General features: G+C 37.8%; 2 protein-coding genes across 2 annotated transcripts in view; one reads left to right on the forward strand and one right to left on the reverse strand.

Moving 5' to 3' along the window:
• The window catches only part of ifc (delta4-sphingolipid-FADS-like protein ifc), a 69,911-nt gene extending 65,004 nt beyond the window's left edge, over window positions 1-4,907 (reverse strand). The window contains exon 1 of the mRNA XM_083120942.1: window positions 4,559-4,907. Within this exon, the coding sequence (XP_082977068.1) occupies window positions 4,559-4,640 (82 nt within the window). The 5' untranslated portion in view covers window positions 4,641-4,907. The remainder of the gene's footprint in view (window positions 1-4,558) is intronic.
• A 167-nt stretch (window positions 4,908-5,074) lies between these two features.
• The window catches only part of AlaRS-m (alanine--tRNA ligase, mitochondrial), a 38,554-nt gene continuing 28,311 nt past the window's right edge, over window positions 5,075-15,317 (forward strand). Inside the window, exon 1 of the mRNA XM_083120941.1 lies at window positions 5,075-5,137. The gene's annotated coding sequence lies outside the window, so the exon portion shown is untranslated. The remainder of the gene's footprint in view (window positions 5,138-15,317) is intronic.

Consider the following 15,317-nt stretch of genomic DNA (forward strand, 5'->3'; position numbering starts at 1 on the left):
AAGGCAAAAGAATGACCGACAGAAACACAGATGGCAAAATGCATTAAAAAAATGGATCACCAGATGTTTTCTCATATTACAAATGTATTTAATGTAGCATACTATGTAGCTAAACATGAGAAACCATTTAAACTTTAAAGACTTTGTAGATCTGCTGTGTTTGGCAGGAAAATTAAGTGTGAGTGTTCTACCTAAGTATGGGAATGAAAAGCAATGCAGAGAATTTATTCATTTCATAGCTGAAACTTTGAAGTTAGATCTAGTGGAGAAAATAAAGAAAAGTACATACATCAGCCATCTGATTGATGGATCCACAGATAGATCATCAGTCGAGCATGCAAATGTGTATGTTCGATACATGGATGCAAATGATGGTCGCATCAAACAGGACATTTTAGGAGTAATAGAGCTTCCGAACTCTACCTCTGCTGGTTACTTCACTGCCGTAACTGATTATTTAGAAAAGGCAAAAGGTCCAAATAAATACAGAAACAAGTGTTATATTGTAGGCTTGGGTACTGATGGTGCAGCAAATATGGTCTGGCACAAATCAGGATTGGCAGTGCAAATGAAAGCTATTTGTAATAAAATGGTAAATATTCATTGCCTTGCACACCGTTTGCAGTTAGCTGTGTTGGATGCGTGTGGTGAAGTTGAATATCTTAGAGCATTTGATTCCGTGATTAGGAATATTTTGAAGTTTTATCATGGCTCTGCTAAAAGACTTCACCTCTTGAGAGAAACGGCAGAAGTTATTGGAGACGAAATTCTAAAACTGAGTGATATCCACACTATTAGGTGGTTAGCCAGTCAAGAAAGTGCTGTAAGAGCTCTCCTGCAATCATGGAAAGCTGTTGTGACCCATCTTGAACAGGTGGCCCATGGAAAATACAATGATGGCGCCAAAACTAAGGGTTTGCTGAAAAGTTTGAAGCAATTCAAATTTGTTAAGCTTCTGTACTTCCTTTTGGATTTCTACAGGAAATTGAATGCTTTAAGCGTGGCACTACAAAATAAGAATCTTTTGATTTCATCTCTGAAAATAAGAATTGAACACTGTATTTCAGTTTTGGCTGACCTGGAATCTAATGTTGGACCAAGCGAACAAGATTTCTTGGACCATGTATCCATTTCAGGGCAGATCAGGGATGTGCAGCTCACAAACATTCAAAATGGAGAGCAAGAGTTTCAGACTGTTAGAGGAAACTTAATTAACAATGCCAAGGTGTACATCACAGAAAGATTGCAATCTATATCAACAGATGTGATTGCATCTCTGCATGTTTTCGACACCTTGGGTTGGCCTCCCAAAGAAAATATTCTTCAGTTTGGGATAGAAGAAATAAAGAAGCTCTACATGTACTTGAACCCGAGCCTTTATAATGAGAAATTGGATGTTCTGTTAGCAGAGTGGGCAGAATACAAACTTTTGTTTCCTTCTCTGACTTTGAATCAGACGCTGGAGAAGATTCACAGTGAGGAGTGTTTAGCAAGATTCCCCAATTTGCTCCAGATTTTAACATTTTGTGCTGCTCTACCAGTGAGCACAGCTTCATGTGAGAGAGGTTTCAGCTGTCACATCAGACTTAAGACTGCTTACAGGAACCCTCTGAAGACTGAGACAGTAGATGATTTGTTCAGAGTTTCTGTAAATGTACCCCCTTGTCAGAGTTTGACCCAGCAGCTGCGATTGATAAGTGGTACTTCAGTGCAGAACGACAGCGCTACACAAACATTAATTCCTAAGGTATGTTCTTTTTAATAATTGCTCATACTTGTATTATTTATCAATATAAAATAGTGGCGACCAAAGATTTTAGACTGGCGATTGACTTCAAACTTGAAATTTCATGCCCTGACCTAACTTAACCTTATGGGAAATGGTGTGTGGGGCTAACACCAAATGGTTTGCGAGGTATTAGCATAATTTCAAATCCGGGCATGAAAGTAGGTATTCTTCAGTGAACAAGGTTGCAACACTGCAAACACACTCCAAATCGACAAAACACTGGCACAAAGCACGATGAACCAGTACGCTTTCGCCATATTGTGTGTTATAGAATGCAAAAAATGAAGGATAACTGTTCCGATTGTTTTATGATTTCTCCTAGCACAAAGACTAATTATCGTAGAATTTTGGAAATCATTGTCACACGAAATTTGAACCTTCCTTAATGTAATGAGCACTGTTTGGACTCGAAAAAGTTATTTATGTTGAAAAAAAGAACTTGAAAATTACCTTACGCACTTCTCATGGACAAGATATTCTCCGTCGACAAGCGACAGTAAACATCGTGGTAAAATTTTCGTTTCCGCAAAACGTATTTCTTCAATTTTACAGGAGAAAGTACTTACCGAAATTAGTTTATTTATACTATAGGAAGGTCTTGGAAGTGTTTTTTTCCCCCTAGCTTAATTTTTTTGCCCGTAAATCATGTAATTTTTGAGATTAATTTCACTCCGATGCACGAAAACTGTTCCCTTGATGTCCGTCTACTACGTGAACCAAATTCTTGCATGCGTTTAATGACGTAACAACCAGGCAGTGTTTCCAAATACGCGGTTTTGTAACTGTGTAACAGTTGTAGAAAATAAATAAATGTGCGTTACTGTTCATCATTTCTGATTACGAACTTGCGACAACATGACATGCAGAGGATGCATGGTGAAATTGCACAGTGCTGAAGATGCAGTAGAATTTGTAATTCACCTTGGAATTGTGAAGGAATTGGAATGTCCCAAAAAATATATTATCTTCAATTTTTCTAATTTTAAAAAACATGGTTGCATGGTTTGTGGGGTTATCTGTGAATGGTTCATGGGGTTATCCGTGCATGATTCGTGGGGTTCTCGAACCCGAAAAAAAATATTTTTCCGATTTTAAAAAAATGTGTTTGCCTAACCTAACAGAACCTAACCTTGCCATGCATGGTTTGTGGGGTTTTCGAACCCAAAAAAAAATATTTTTCTAATTTTAAAAAACTATGTTTGCCTAACCTAACCTTGCCATGTATGGATCGTGTGGGTAAAATTTTCGTATCCGCAAAACTTATTTCTTCAATTTTACAGGAGAAATTACTTACTGCATGCAGTTTCTTTATAATTGTGGAAGTTTGGGGGAAGTGTTTTCTTGCATCGTTCATTGAATTTTGCCGGTAAATCATCTATTTCTCGATATAAATGTGTGAACGATGCACTAAACCTCTTGCATACATTTACTTCCAGGTGGATGTAGCCTGTGTGTGATGACGTGATCCCGGCCAGTGTTTCCAAACACGTGTTTTTGTAACTGAAGAAGGTGCATTTCTGCAAATGGTTTGTGGGGCTATGCGAGAATGGTGTGTGGGGCTACGCATATTTTTTCGAAACCAATTTTTAACTATTGTAACCTATATGTGACCCTACCTAACCTAACCTTACCGGAAATGGTTCGTGGGGCTATTCATGAATGGTTCGTAGGGCTATCTGTGCATGGTTCGTGGGGCTTTCTGTGCATGGTTCGTGGGGCTTTCTGTGCATGGTTTGTGAGGTTTTTGAACCTGGAAAAAAATACAAAATTAGTAACACGAAAGCAGGTATTATTAGGTATTCGATGAAGAAGGTTGCAACACTGCATAACCACTGATCATCGACAACGCTAGTCAAGATTTCTCCGCCATATTGCTTGTAACGCAAGCGAAAACGAACAAACAAGAAGGTAACACTTTACTATACCGGAGACAGATTTCTTCAAATTTACAGGAGAAAGTACTTACGCAAATCATTTTCTGTAGCGTTGTTGATGTTCGGGAATGTAGTTTTGATCCATTTTAATGCGAATGCATGTGGTTTTCTACGAAAATCTATTTCCGACGCGCAATTGCTGCTGCCGCCATTTGCTTTCTGCACGAGAGCACAATACTCTCTCGAATTGTCCGTATATGCTAAATTGAACGAAAGGAGTGCTAATGGAACCTAACCTAACGTAGTAGGCATACCTCATCCCCGTGATGGTTCGTGGGGCTATCGTGAATGGTTTTTGGGGCTACCCGTGGATGGTTTGTGGGAAATAAGGAACAACAGTAATTACTCGTTAATGTAAGAAATAGACAATATTTTCGTTAGAAATTCATTATTTCACCTAAAGAAATGAAAAAGAAGAAAATAAAGGAATTTCAGACGTTTGGTGGTTACTCAAATTTTACAAATATGGTAGAAGCGTGGGAATGAATGTGGAAGTAAATCGGAACGTTAGTATAATGCATTTAGGGACTTTATTTTAATGCTAAGGGAACCTAACCACGAAAGCATATATTGAACAAAATCTTAAGTAATCGCTAAAACTCCGCAGTATGTGTTAACAGACATACATCGCAATCGAACCATGTAAAAATTGCATTCGTAGCATGATGAAATCGCAATAAAACCAAAGGAACTTGGGCTGATAATTGTCCTCTCGATCGCTAATGGATGACAGTTGTAAAAGTTGCTTGCAAATTTAGTTTCTTTGATTATCGCAAAGATTTGGTGTAAATGGTCACTAACATATAAAAAAACAAAAAGAAATCCTGTTACTTACTTAAAATTTCTTTTCTCCGACTTGCGTGAGGTTCTTCCGTATACGACCATTCAAAATCCGTCCTAGATACGTGCTGACCCATTACGCCGGCTTTAATACATTGATTTACTTAAACAAAATACACTATTTGTTTCCTCGAAACACAGTACAAAAGAGACAGGAAAACAAATAATACTTCGGATTCTGTACCACCGTTCACATCCTATACAGGAAAACACTTTGATGATAAAGTAACACGCCCAACTCTTCTGTGTCACGTACTGTCGAATCGGTCATGAAAGGCGAGCGCGGATTGTGTGTGGAAAGGTTGTATGCGAGTCAAGAGAACACGATGACGATCCGTGATGACGAGTTCGTCACCTGATGACCATATCAGCGGTGAGCACATAGCATAGCACAACACAAACGAACAACTAGAGACATCTTGCGGAAGTTGAGGCTGTCAGCAGCTCGTTGTATCAACAATCACAGAATATCGACCCGGGAGTCGATGAAAATCCGAGCACAGACTACAACCAAAAAGTACGAGTCTCGAGAACATCGCTTGAGTGCAAGGGCAGTTTTTGTTTGCGATATTACGTAAGTAACAACATGTAAACAAATTTATTGGTAAAATTTCAGTAATTAATTAATTTTCGTTTCCGCAAAACGTATTTCTTCAGTTTTACATGAGAAAGGGTACTACTTCGATCTCGTGAAATCACCTATAACTCATTTATTTCGTCCTTTTTAACATTCTTAAGGTAACAGTTTCATACATCGGAGACACATTTCTTCAATTTTACACAAGAAACTACTTACGGAAATGAGTTTCTCCAAGGTTTACAACCTTCGTCGATATATATTCTTCCTAAAACTTCATCGTACAACGCAGCAGAACAATAAATAATCACTTTTCATGTAATAATATTGCCCATTTTGTGAAAATCGACATCATGCCGTTGTTTCCAAGATGTACCAGCAGATGACTCTAGCGTCGGAAGTCACGCGATCTCGCTAGTGGAATCAGGGTTTTCAAACGCGCGATTTTTTTTTTCGAGAAACTCGAATTTTTTTTTTCTTCGAGAAACGCGCGGTTTTTTGTCGAGATTGGAAAATGGTTTTTCGATGAATTTAGGGGTGAAATGGGTGCTAATGGAACCTAACCTAACAGGCCTAACCTAACCTCGTGTGAATGGTTTGTGGGGCTACCCGTGGATGGTTTTTGGGGCTAACGTCAATGGTTTGTGGGACTACCCGTGGATGGTTTTTGGGGCTAACGTCAATGGTTTATGGGGCTACCCATGGATGGTTTTTGGGGCTAACGTCAATGGTTTGTGGGGCTACCCGTGGATGGTTTTTGGGGTAACGAACAATGTTTCATCAAAATGTACAATTTCCAGACGTGATCCCCGGTTTTTTACAACTTTCATGCACAATAGAGTTGGAAACATTGATATTCGAAAACAAAAGAAGCGTTGACCATTCGCAAAGCAAGCGATATCGCACCGTGACGTGCTTTCCATAGCATTAAGGAAAATGGTTTATTTTAGCAGAAAAAGTGTTTGTTTTCGTGCAAAAAGCATAATGGCACCTTCCACTATGTTCCACAATACATAATTGGTAAGTACTAACGACGAGAAACACAAAATATCCGGTTTAAATGTGTCTCCGATGTATGAAACTGTTAATTATTCCGTACTTACGTATTCTGCATTGCTGAACATTCTTTAGGGTGGAATTATGCTTTCTCACGAAAATAATAGCGGATAGCCCCAAAAACCATTCACGGATAGCCCCACAAACCATTCACACATAGCCCCACAAACCATTCACGCATAGCCTCAAACACCATTCACGCATAGCCCCAAAAACCATTCACTGTAAGGTTAGGTTAGGTTCCGTTAGGTTAGGCAAACATAGTTAAAAATTCATTTTTCTAGAAACTGGGGGTCACGTCTGGAAATTGTACATTTTGATGAAAAATTTGTTAGCGCCAAAAACCATCCACGGGTAGCCCCACAAACCATTGACGTTAGCCCCAAAAACCATCTACGGGTAGCCCCACAAACCATCCACAGGTAGACCCACAAACCATTGACGTTAGCCCCAAAAACCATCCACGGGTAGCCCCACGAACCATTCACACGAGGTTAGGTTAGGCCTGTTAGGTTAGGTTCCATTAGCACTCATTTCACCCCTAAATTCATCGAAGAAATAGGGATCGTACTAGAATTGAACATCATAAATCATTTTCTTGTAAAACAACGGCGTGGTTGGACACAATGACAGGAGATTACATTTTTGTTCGTAAAACTATGCATATACACCTATAGGCTATATATATAAAAAAATCAATCTGCTTTTTTTTTCAAATTTTCAGACGTGACCCCCAGTTTTTTTCAACAGATTCGTGATTAGGAGGTCAAAATTAGTTAGTATACTGAAAATTAACAAAATTGGAGACTTTCTCTATATTGTAAATTCGCTTCAAAACATGAATTCGCGCTAAAAAGAATTACATGATGAAAGAAAATACATTGACGAACTTCGATAATGCTATAGACACTGATTTCCGTAAGTAGTTTCTTCTGTAAAAATGAAGAAATCCGTTTTCACTAGATCGAAGTGTTACCCCGCGATAATTCTCCATAAAGAAAGACAGGCACCATCTTTCATGAAAGAACAAATGACGTTCAAAATTTGTTGCGCTATAACATTTCGTTCGTAAAGTACGTGAAAGAGGTAATTGGCCCACAAATCATTCACGGATAACCATTTCAGGTAAGGTTTGGTTAGTTTAGTTAGGTTAGGCAAGCATATTTATAATATTTCGTTCGTAAAACTATGCATATACTCCATCGCTGATTTCAGGAAAAATGGCGTGTTCCGTGAAACATTGTTCGTCGGTTACATACTACAAGACTAGGAATTCCTTATTGAAAGTGATCATTGGCCCACAAACCATTCACAGAAGGTTAGGTTAGGTTCAGTTAGGTTAGGCAAGCATAGTTATAACATTTCGTTCATTCGTAAAACTACGCATATACACCTAGATATATATATATAAAAAAAAATCAATCTGCTTTTTTTCAAATTTCCAGACATGACCCCCGGTTTTTTGCAAGAGATTCGTGATTAGGGGGCCAAAATTAGTTAGGATACCGAAAATTAACAAAATTGGAGACTTTCTCTATATTGTAAATTCGCTTCAAAACATGAATTCGCGCTAAAAAGAATTACATGATGAAAGAAAATACATTGACGAACTTCGATAATGCTATAGACACTGATTTCCGTAAGTAGTTTCTTCTGTAAAAATGAAGAAATCCGTTTTCACTAGATCGAAGTGTTACCCCGCGATAATTCTCCATAAAGAAAGACAGGCACCATCTTTCATGAAAGAACAAATGACGTTCAAAATTTGTTGCGCTATAACATTTCGTTCGTAAAGTACGTGAAAGAGGTAATTGGCCCACAAATCATTCACGGATAACCATTTCAGGTAAGGTTTGGTTAGTTTAGTTAGGTTAGGCAAGCATATTTATAATATTTCGTTCGTAAAACTATGCATATACTCCATCGCTGATTTCAGGAAAAATGGCGTGTTCCGTGAAACATTGTTCGTCGGTTACATACTACAAGACTAGGAATTCCTTATTGAAAGTGATCATTGGCCCACAAACCATTCACAGAAGGTTAGGTTAGGTTCAGTTAGGTTAGGCAAGCATAGTTATAACATTTCGTTCATTCGTAAAACTACGCATATACACCTAGATATATATATATAAAAAAAAAATCAATCTGCTTTTTTTCAAATTTCCAGACATGACCCCCGGTTTTTTGCAAGAGATTCGTGATTAGGGGGCCAAAATTAGTTAGGATACCGAAAATTAACAAAATTGGAGACTTTCTCTATATTGTAAATTCGCTCCCTTCAAACGTCTATATCTCAACTATAAACGGCTGTACAGTACTAAATACTTCTTTCCGCGCTCCAGAATTTCTTTCTTCACACTTAGCAAGACATAATCTTCATAAAAAAAAAAAAAATGAGTTTCTGCAAGCTTTTCAACGTTCGTCGAGGTATTTTCTTTCATCGTGGAATATATTTGAACAGGAAATCATGTATTTTTCAAGAGCAATAACTCACCGACGCACAATTGCCATTGCTTTCGCTACAGGAACTGCATGCTGCGTATGTTTCATGACGTAAGCCCCTGTCAGTGTTTCCAACCCCCTTTTTTTTTCACTATGCTTGCCTATCCTAACCAAACCTAACCTAATTGGAAATGGTTAGTGGGGCTATCTGTCAGCTACCCATGCATAATTTAAAATTTTAAGCTCTATTTGCGACATATCGAGTAAGTTTTCTTCGTTTTTTTTTACCTTCGGTAACACACAAAATGAAAAATAATTAAAATTCCAATCTCCGAGAAACGTCTCTAACTCGTTTAGGTAAAAGTTTGGTATATCGGAGACACATTTCTTCATATTTACACAAGAAACTACTTACGGCAATGAGTTTCTGCAAGCTTTTCAACGTTCGTCGAGGTATTTTCTTTCATCGTGGAATATATTTGAACAGGAAATCATGTATTTTTCAAGAGTGGCCGCGGTGGCTCTGTCGGTAACGCGTCTGACTACCATGCTAAAGGTCCCGGGTTCGATCCCCGGCCGGTTCAAATCCGGGAACTTTTCTAACGATGGAAGCGGCCCCGGCGCCCACCAAGCGTCGAATAACATGGGTACCTGGGGGAAACCCTGGGGGGTAAAGGCGGTCAGGGGCGTGATGCTGATCACATCACCCCCACTCACGACCGGATCAAGAAAGTGTGGGGCGTTACCCCCACACCCCCTATACACCTTCATGGCGTGGTGCTATGCACAGGGGAGAACTTGACTTTTACTTTAACACCCCAAATGGAGGTCACAGTTTCACTACCATACTCGGCATTCAGTGTTTCCACCCCTGCACCAAAAAATACCTACCTAGCCCCACAATCCATTGACGCATAGCCCCACAAACCATTTCCAGTAAGGTTAGGTGAGGTAGGGTCACGTATAGGTTACAATAGTTAAAAATTGGTTTAAAGAAAAATATGCGTAGCCCCACACACCATTCTCGCATAGCCCCACGAACCATTGACACATAGCCACACAAACCGTTTGCGGAAATGGACCTTCTTCAGTTACAAAAACACATGTTTGGAAACACTGACCGGGATTACGTCATCACACACAGGCTACATCCACCTGAAAGTAAATGGATGCAAGAGCTTTCATGCATCGGGTCACACATTTATATCGAAAAATAGATGATTTACCGGCAAAATTCAATGAATGGTGCGAGAAAACACTTCCCCGAACTTCCAGAAGTATACAGAAACTGCATTAGGTAAGTAATTTCTCCTGTAAATTTGATGAAATCTGTTTGTCCCTTACGAGAAATTTACCAAAAAAAAATCACTGTGTATGTGAAAAATTGTGTTTGTTTTCATGTAAAAAGCATAATGGCACCTTGAACTGTGTTCCACAATACACAATTGGTAAGTACGAACCATGCAAAACACAAAATATCCAATTTTAATGTGTCTCCAATATACAGAACTTTTACCTTATCCAGCTGGTAAATCATGTATTTTTCGACGTTAATGTCTCTCCGATGCACAAAAGCTCTTGCCTCCATTACCTTCGACTATGTGAATCAGATGTTCCTTGCGTTTCATGGAATCAAAAAAAAAAAATCACTCTGTGTGTTAAAAATTGTCTTTGTTTTCGTGTAAAAAGCATAATGGCACCTTGAACTATGTTACGCAATACACAATTGTTAAGTACGAACCATGCGAAACACAAAATATCAGATTTTAATGTGTCTCCGATATACCGAACTTAGAGCTTTTGTGCATCAGAGAGACATTAACGTCGAAAAATACATGATTTACCGGCCGGATAAATTGAACGAAGGGAGAAAACACTTCCACAACCTTCCTAAAGTCTATAGAAACTCAGTTCCGTAAGTATGTTACGTTCCTAGTAACTTTCCTCACCCTTTTCTCCTATAGCCGGGAGCATTGAGGCTCTAAGGGTCTACACTGAAACCTATCTTCAGGGTAGGTGCAGAACAAATCCAACCAACGTCGTGAAGTTTTAATGAAATGTTTATTTACTGCTTGAGTACTTACAGCCAGTGGTTAGGTAATTCATGACTGGAACTTGGAGATCAATTGTTAATAGATAATTTCAAACTTACTAGAAAGGTCAAACTAGGGTGGCCCAAACCTGGGTTTTACAGAAGAGCGGCATACACCTATTCACTTCTTCCTAGACTTGGAGTTATCACCCGAGATTGCCAATTTAGGTTTTACAGAAGAGCGGCTTACACCTATTCACTTCTTCCTAAATTGGAACTTATATCCCATTTGGCTAACCTAGGTTTTACAGAAGAGCGGCATACACCTATTCACTTCTTCCTAGATTAGACCGTTCCTATTTGGCCAGTCTAGGTTTTACAGAAGAGCGGCTTGCACCTATTCACTTCTTCCTAGACTGACACCAGAACAGACCTCCTTACGGACCAAACTACTTCGTATTTATACCCAAAGTTCCAGCCTCGAACTCCTGTCTTTAGGTAATTTCTTATTACAATACTCCAAATTACAACAGAAAGATATTTGAAAAATACATAGTTTGGCAATTAATAATTTACAAAGAAAGTTTACATATTCATTTGAGTTAACAATTATTTCTTTAACGTTGATAAAATCTTACATTTTGGAAATATACAAATTTAAATGTTCCGCCATTATTTAATTACAATTAGGTTAGTTCATCAACCATTAATAATCTTTGATTGGCAAATCTATATTTACATCATAATAAATGCCCGTTGTCTTAAGCGAGCTTACTTCATTAGATAGTTACAGAAAGGTGAATACATTTGTTCAACAACGCCTTGATTGGCGCGTTCATATTTGCGTCACAACATGTAGTATCATGGACATTAACAAGGACTTGAGGTAACACTATATCAATTTTTCTTTTAACACGGAATTGCAAAGTTACAAAATAAGTAAGGTCGTAACAGGTTCCCCCCTCTGTAGTTTAAAGGAAAATTTGAGAAACGAAAGTGGAACGAATTTTTCTTTGTCTAAACTCTTTGCCTTTCCTATACATTGTTTTTATATATATACCAATTTGTTATATTATTTCAAATTAAATGATTAGTTCAGTAGAACTAATAATCATATTGTTTCCCAAATATTAATGCTTTATCAACATTTATAACAACACACTAGAAATCATATGGTTAGCTTTTCAATTAAGTACATTTCTTAAATACAATTTTATATCCAGATTTTAAATAGAAGTATTAAATCAAGATATCATACAATTCTCAAACGTTATTACATGAAAGAGAAATATTTGATCACAACTTTTTAAACTTCTTTCTTCATCTATTTTTTTTTAAAATAAACTTTTGTTAATAACCCATATCTGAAATCTTTAACACACTTGGGTTAATTAGAAAATTAATTTTTAATTCAACACAACAGTTTTAATGATTTAACAAACAAATCCAACATCACAAACCTTTCAAATTATTGAATATAACACAGAAATTAATGTTAGCTTATTCAGTCATATCAGTTATAGATCAATCATCTTTGTTATGAGAAGTTTACAGTAAACAATAAAGGTTCTTTGTTACATGTTCAGCTTCTTAATAGAAAATTAGGACAAATATTTCCTTTGAATATCTAATCTTGTTTATGTAATAAGCCTATTGAAAAACAATTTGGCTTTAAATATCATATTTTTCAGTTTATCCACATAATAGTTAACAAAATTATTTGATTCGTCATAATTATGAATCTTTCTTTTCCAAACATTTGATCTGGTAATCATCTCAAACTTTATATTTTACATAATAGGAAACTCTAATTCTCTCATTAGTTCTTATTCCTTTCTCAAGACTTAGCCCTTATAACATTTTTGACCATTTTTTTTTTCTGCGCGGCACAAAAGTAACATCAAATATATACTCATTCTTACAGGCTAGACCATTCAGTATTAGTTAATGACCCTTTAATGTCACTGTACAACAGTAATTTTAGAGATTCTCACATTTCTTGAACATTAAACCATTCTTTATTAAATCTGACCTTTCTTATAAACGTTTACAATTTAAGCCATTTTTGCTAACGCTATGAGGACTCAGCCTCTTAAATAACAATTTCTTTCTTTAAATTGTTACAATAATTTCTCTTCTATCCTCGAAGAGTAAGGGAATCAACCTTTTCCCCTGGTAGCCTTTCTTTGGGTTACCAAGCAATAACGCTTACTGGGCTTATGGAAACATCCTCAGTTCCCTGTGATCTGTTTATAAGGTCTTTCTTTTCATTCAGGTTCTTCACTATTATTAAATTTCTGTTTTTCTAGGTTCCAGTCCTTCTCGGCTCGAGCTCCACTTCTCCAGCAATTCCTTTTTACGTTCGGCTGAACAATTAATTTTTTTAAGGTTGTGGAAATTCTCCTTTCCTAAAACTTCCTTCGTCCAGGGATCCCTTAGCAAGGCCACATTATTCCCGATTTCTACTAGTTCATAGAGACCTAGGAAATATTCGAAAAATTTGGCGATTTCTTTGTTTGGTGCCGAACTCAGTTTACGATTTCTTTTTAACACTAAATCTCCGGTGTTCAAAATATATCCGGTTTGCTCACCTTTCTTTTTCTGAGTTCTGGGTTTATATGAGGCCAGGAACAATTTGGTTTCCCATTTGATCTTTCCTTCGTCTCCTTCGGGCCATTCTAAATGCTTCAATAAATTAGAAGGTACCGGCTTGTTATAAAATAGTTCAGCTGGGGCATATCCTGTAGCTTCGGATACCGAATAATTAATCAGCCAGCATACTTTATTTACGTATTTGTGCCAAGAATCATGTTGCTTCGAGCAGAAAGTCCTCAGCAACCTTACGATTTCTTGGTTTACCCTTTCTACGGGATTACTTGCAGGATGATAGGGAGTGGTGAACCACGGAATTATCCCATGTTTCTTCAAGAAATTAGCCCACTTATGGGAAGTAAATTGAGTCCCTCTGTCTGATAAAACATATTTGGGTTTAGGATAATGAGCCATATATCCTTGTTCAAGTTTATTTTTTACTTCTTCAGTTTTAGCAGTCCTTAAAGGGTAAGCTATGGCGTATCGACTGCCTACATCCACCATGGTGAGGATAAAGTTAAAAGTCCCGGATCTAGGTAGCTTTCCCACTATGTCAATAGACAATACTTCATGGGGAAGTTTGTTCATAATGCTAAACTGTTGTCTACAGATTCCTTTCCTGTCGGGTTTGTTTCGGGAGCATACCAAACATTCCCGCACATATTTTGGCCAATCTTCTCTTTCATTTTCGGCCAAATGAAATGAAGTCTTAACCTTTTATACATTTTGGTGAACCCGAAATGACCAGCTTCGTCGTGCTCGGCAACCATTACCTTAGGAATCAAAACGTCTGGAACTAGTAATCGGTAAGTTCCTCGTCCCTTCTGATCCTTGTGAAACAACAAGCCTTCATGTAGCAGGTAACCGGAATTAGGTTGCAATAGAATGTCTTCAGAGATGCTACGGCACCATTCATCCTGAAGTTGGGCATTCCGCCACTCTTGCAGTTCTTCTCCTGCTAAACTGGGTGCTCTCGTCAATCCCACTGAGTAAGTGACTTCATTTTCAGGATCGTTATCCAGGAAATTTTCTGCTTGAGGATATCTACTTAGGACGTCGGCTATCCCATTTTGCTTTCCACTAATATGAAAAATTGAGAAGTTAAATTGTTGAAGTTTTAAGGTCCAACGGGTTAACCTAGCACTCCAGTCACGGCTATTCTCTAGCCATATCAAATTTTTATGGTCAGTATAAACGTAGAACTTGGTGCCATACAAGTAGACTTTGAAATGATCTCTTCCGAAAAGTACTGCTAAACATTCTAATTCTTGTACGGTATAGTTTCGTTCATATCCCTTTAGTTTCCGACTGGCATACTGTATAATGGCGATGTTTTCTAAGTCCGGAGTTTGTTCTACTTTCCCTTGGAACAACACCGCTCCTAATCCAGTCAGGGACGCGTCACATAGCAGGCAGAAAGGCTTGGTGAAATCAGGCTGCGCTAGGGCAGGTAATTGGACTAACTCCTTCTTCAGAATTCGAAAATTAGCTTCATTTTCGTTAGTCCATTCCCATTTGACATTTTTTACTAATAATTTCTCCAAGTTTGCTGTCTTTCGAGACAGATCCTTTACGAACCTTCTTCTCCAGTTTAATAACCCTAAGAACTGTTGAAGATCCTTTTTACTTCGAGGTCTAGGAAATTTTAAGATAGCTTCATCCTTTTTAGGGTCCACTGGAACCCAACTTCCAGATATAACATGGCCAAGATACTTAATCACCCATTGGCATTTTTTCAGTTTTACTGTAAATCCTTCGGCCTTTAGCTTGGATAAAACCCACTTTATGTGCTGGAAATGATTTTCCAGAGTTTCATCAAAGATCAGCAGGTCATCTATGTAGATGGTTAGGAACTCTTCAGTGTGAGGTTCAAACAAAGATTGCATGGCATGCATAAATACAGCCACTGCGTTCGATAAACCAAAAGGCATTCTCATAAAACACCAGGAACGTCCTTTATATGAGAAAGCTGTATATTCTTGATGTCTACTGTCTATAGGGATTTGCAGATATCCGGAAGCTAAGTCTAAGCAACTAAAATACTTTTTCCCTCTG

The sequence above is a fragment of the Lepisma saccharinum genome, chromosome 4, assembly GCF_977018435.1.
Source record: "Lepisma saccharinum chromosome 4, izLepSacc3.1, whole genome shotgun sequence".
Classification (NCBI taxonomy): domain Eukaryota; kingdom Metazoa; phylum Arthropoda; class Insecta; order Zygentoma; family Lepismatidae; genus Lepisma; species Lepisma saccharinum.